Source organism: Myotis brandtii, unplaced genomic scaffold, assembly GCF_000412655.1.
Source record: "Myotis brandtii unplaced genomic scaffold, ASM41265v1 scaffold165, whole genome shotgun sequence".
NCBI lineage: Eukaryota > Metazoa > Chordata > Mammalia > Chiroptera > Vespertilionidae > Myotis > Myotis brandtii.
Window position 1 is genome coordinate 16,437,205 of NW_005356042.1, and position 2,837 is coordinate 16,440,041.

General features: G+C 59.5%; 1 protein-coding gene across 11 annotated transcripts in view; it reads left to right on the forward strand.

Moving 5' to 3' along the window:
* The window catches only part of IL34 (interleukin 34), a 73,900-nt gene that overhangs the window by 70,001 nt on the left and 1,062 nt on the right, over window positions 1-2,837 (forward strand). For 10 of the 11 annotated variants that reach the window (XM_014536761.1, XM_014536764.1, XM_014536759.1 and 7 more), the window contains 3 exons: window positions 60-137; window positions 423-584; window positions 2,703-2,837. The exon at window positions 2,703-2,837 ends at the window's right edge or, in 1 of these variants, runs on beyond it. In XM_014536761.1, coding sequence (XP_014392247.1) covers window positions 60-137; window positions 423-584; window positions 2,703-2,837 — 375 coding nt within the window. The remainder of the gene's footprint in view (window positions 1-59; window positions 138-422; window positions 585-2,702) is intronic. The other variant, XM_014536770.1, reaches the window with a different exon arrangement.

Below are 2,837 nucleotides of genomic sequence, written 5' to 3' on the forward strand. Positions count from 1 at the left end.
GGGAGCACCTGTCTGAGCATCCCTGACTCTGATCTTGTGGTTTTTGTTTACCTCCCCAGAAACAGTACTTCCCCATCGGCTACAGGGTCAGCATGCCTTACGAGGGGGTGCTCAGAGCGGCCAACGTCACGAGGCTGGTGAGGATCCCCTCCCGGGCTGGGAGGCCCCTGTCTCCTGGGGCGTCCGGGCCTCTCCTGAGAGCCATCGGGGTGTGGCAGCTCCTGTTGCCCGGGGCCTTCCTTGGCCCCTCAAGCAGGCTCGCCGTGGCCCAGGCCCAGGCCCAGGCCCAGGGTTGTCTGCAGTCCACAGTGGACTCCCGTGGTCGGCTCCGAAGCCCGGGCAAGTGGGAGGCAGTGTCAGCGGGGTGGGAGGGGCGCAGAGGCCCGTGTCTGGGGTCTCAGTGATTTCTCCCGTCCCCACAGCAGAGGGCCCGCGTGAGCCAGCAGGAGCTGCGCCACCTGTGGGTCTGGGTGAGTCTCAGCGCCACCGAGGCCGTGCAGGGGGTGCTGCTCGAAGGCCACCCGTCCTGGAAGTACCTGAAGGACATCCACTCTCTGCTGGTGGAAGTCCAGCAGGCCCTCGGGGTGAGCTGGGCCAGGAGGTGGGCGGGCAGTGTACGTGTGCCTGCCTGCGTGTGTGTGTGCCTGCCTGCATGCATGTGTGTGTGCCTGCATGCATGTGTGTGTCTGCCTGCGTGCATGTGTGTGTGTGTGTGCATGCATGTGTGTGCCTGCATGCATGTGTGTGTGCCTGCCTGCATGCATGTGTGTGTGTCTGCATGCATGTGTGTGCCTGCATGCATGTGTGTGTGCCTGCATGCATGTGTGTGTGTGTCTGCCTGCCTGCATGTGTGTGCCTGCATGCATGTGCGTGGACATGCCTGCATGCATGTGTGTCTGCATACGTGTGTGTGGACGTGCCTGCCTGCATGCATGTGTGTCCGCATACGTGTGTGTGGACGTGCCTGCCTGCATGTGTGTGCCTGCCTGCATGCATATTTGTGCCTGCATACGTGCATGTGGGCGTGCCTGCCTGCCTGCATGTGTGTCTGCCTGAATGTATTTGTGTGTGTCTGCCTGCCTGCATGTGTGTGTGCCTGCATGCATACATGTGTGTGCCTGCACGCACGTGTGTCTGCCTGCGTGCATGTGTGTGTGTGCCTGCATGCTTGCATGTTGTGTGTGCCTGCCTACATGTGTGTGGGTGTGCCTGCATGCTGGGTGTGCATGTGCAAGTGCGTGCTTGTGTGTGCATGTGTGTGTATGCCTGCGTGTGCATCCATGTATGAGTGTCTCCATGCTTGTATGCCTGCATGCATGCATGTGCATGTGTGTATGCGTATGTGGGTTAGTACGGTGGCCAAGGGCTGTCGAGGGAGGATGTGAACACCTGGAAAGTTCCAGCATGTCCTGATGGGTGTGGGAGAAATGGGAAAGAAGAGGAGACAGCCAGTGATGACCAGCGGGTGGGCTGGGCTGGACTGGGCTGGGGGGCAGGAGGTGTGCCTGAGACCCTGCTCCGGGCTCTGTCGAGCTCTGCAGTCTTGGGTAAGTCATTGAACCCCGTGGCTTTGTTTCGGCAACTAAGAAACGAGGTTCCTTTGGGGGGAGAGGAGGAGGGGTGGATAGGTGGAGCACAGGAGGTGTTCAGGGCGATGAAACGCTTCTGTATGATACTGTAAAGTGAGCGTGTGACATCATGCATTTATTCGTTAAAGCTCATAGAACGTACAACACAGACTGTGAACCTTAATGTAAACTATGGACTTCAGTTAACAACAACAACAATAGAGCGGTTCCTTGTAACTGCCTGCTCAGCGTGAGGCCCCCGAGTATGTATGTCCCACAAGAGCCTGAAGAGTACGGTGACTGGATGAGTGTGTGCCGTGCAGGCACGTGGGACCCCTCCACACACCCCCATGTTGTCTTGCTCCCCTGGTACCCCCTGCCCCAGGGACCCCCACCTGCTCCGCAGCCAGAACACCCAACAGCCACTGCGAGCTTCTAACGATCCCCGGCTTAGGGGCCCGAAGCTGCTTTTGCTGTGTGACTGTGGAGAGCTCTCCAGATTCTGACCAAGGCCGGGAGCCCCAGCTGATCCCCGGCTTAGGGGCCCGAAGCTGCTTTTGCTGCGTGGGGAGCTCTCCAGATTCTGACCAAGGCCGGGAGCCCCAGCAACCTCTTTTTTAAAAATCCTCACCCGAGGATATTTTTCCCATTGGTTTTTAGAGAGAGTGGAGGGGAGAGGGAGAGACAGAGAGAAGCACTGATGTGAGAGAGAGACATAGATTGGTTGCTTCTTGCTGCCCCCGACCAGCGCTGGGAGCCTGCAGCCGAGGTACCTGCCCTTGACCAGAATCGAACCCGGGACCCTTCAGTCCACAGGTATCCACTGAGCCAAACTGGCCTGGGCTCTAGGGGCTTCTTTAGTGGCTCTTCGGTGCCTCTGGGCAGGGTAGTCGTTTTTCCAGAGATGGGAAGAGAGAAGCCTCTGTGTTGTGCTTGGGTGAGGGACATTGAGGGGTGCCCCGCTCCCCAGGAAATGTGGCACCTGGAGGAAGGAGAGGATTGCACACAGGCCTCCTGGCCACAGGAAGGCGCGTCTGTCTTCAGTGTTCGGCTCCAGATGCGACAGCCCCCACAGCCGTCCTGGCCTGTGGCCGGCTCCTCCCCGGCCGTGCCTAACCGTGTCCTCCCTCCCAGGATGTGAAGCTCAGCCCCCCGGTGGATGCTGTGCTGTCCCTCCTGAGTGACCGGCGGCTGAGCCTGAAGCTGGTGCGGCCCAAAGCCCTGCTGGACAACTGCTTTCGGGTCATGGAGCTGCTGTACTGCTCCTGC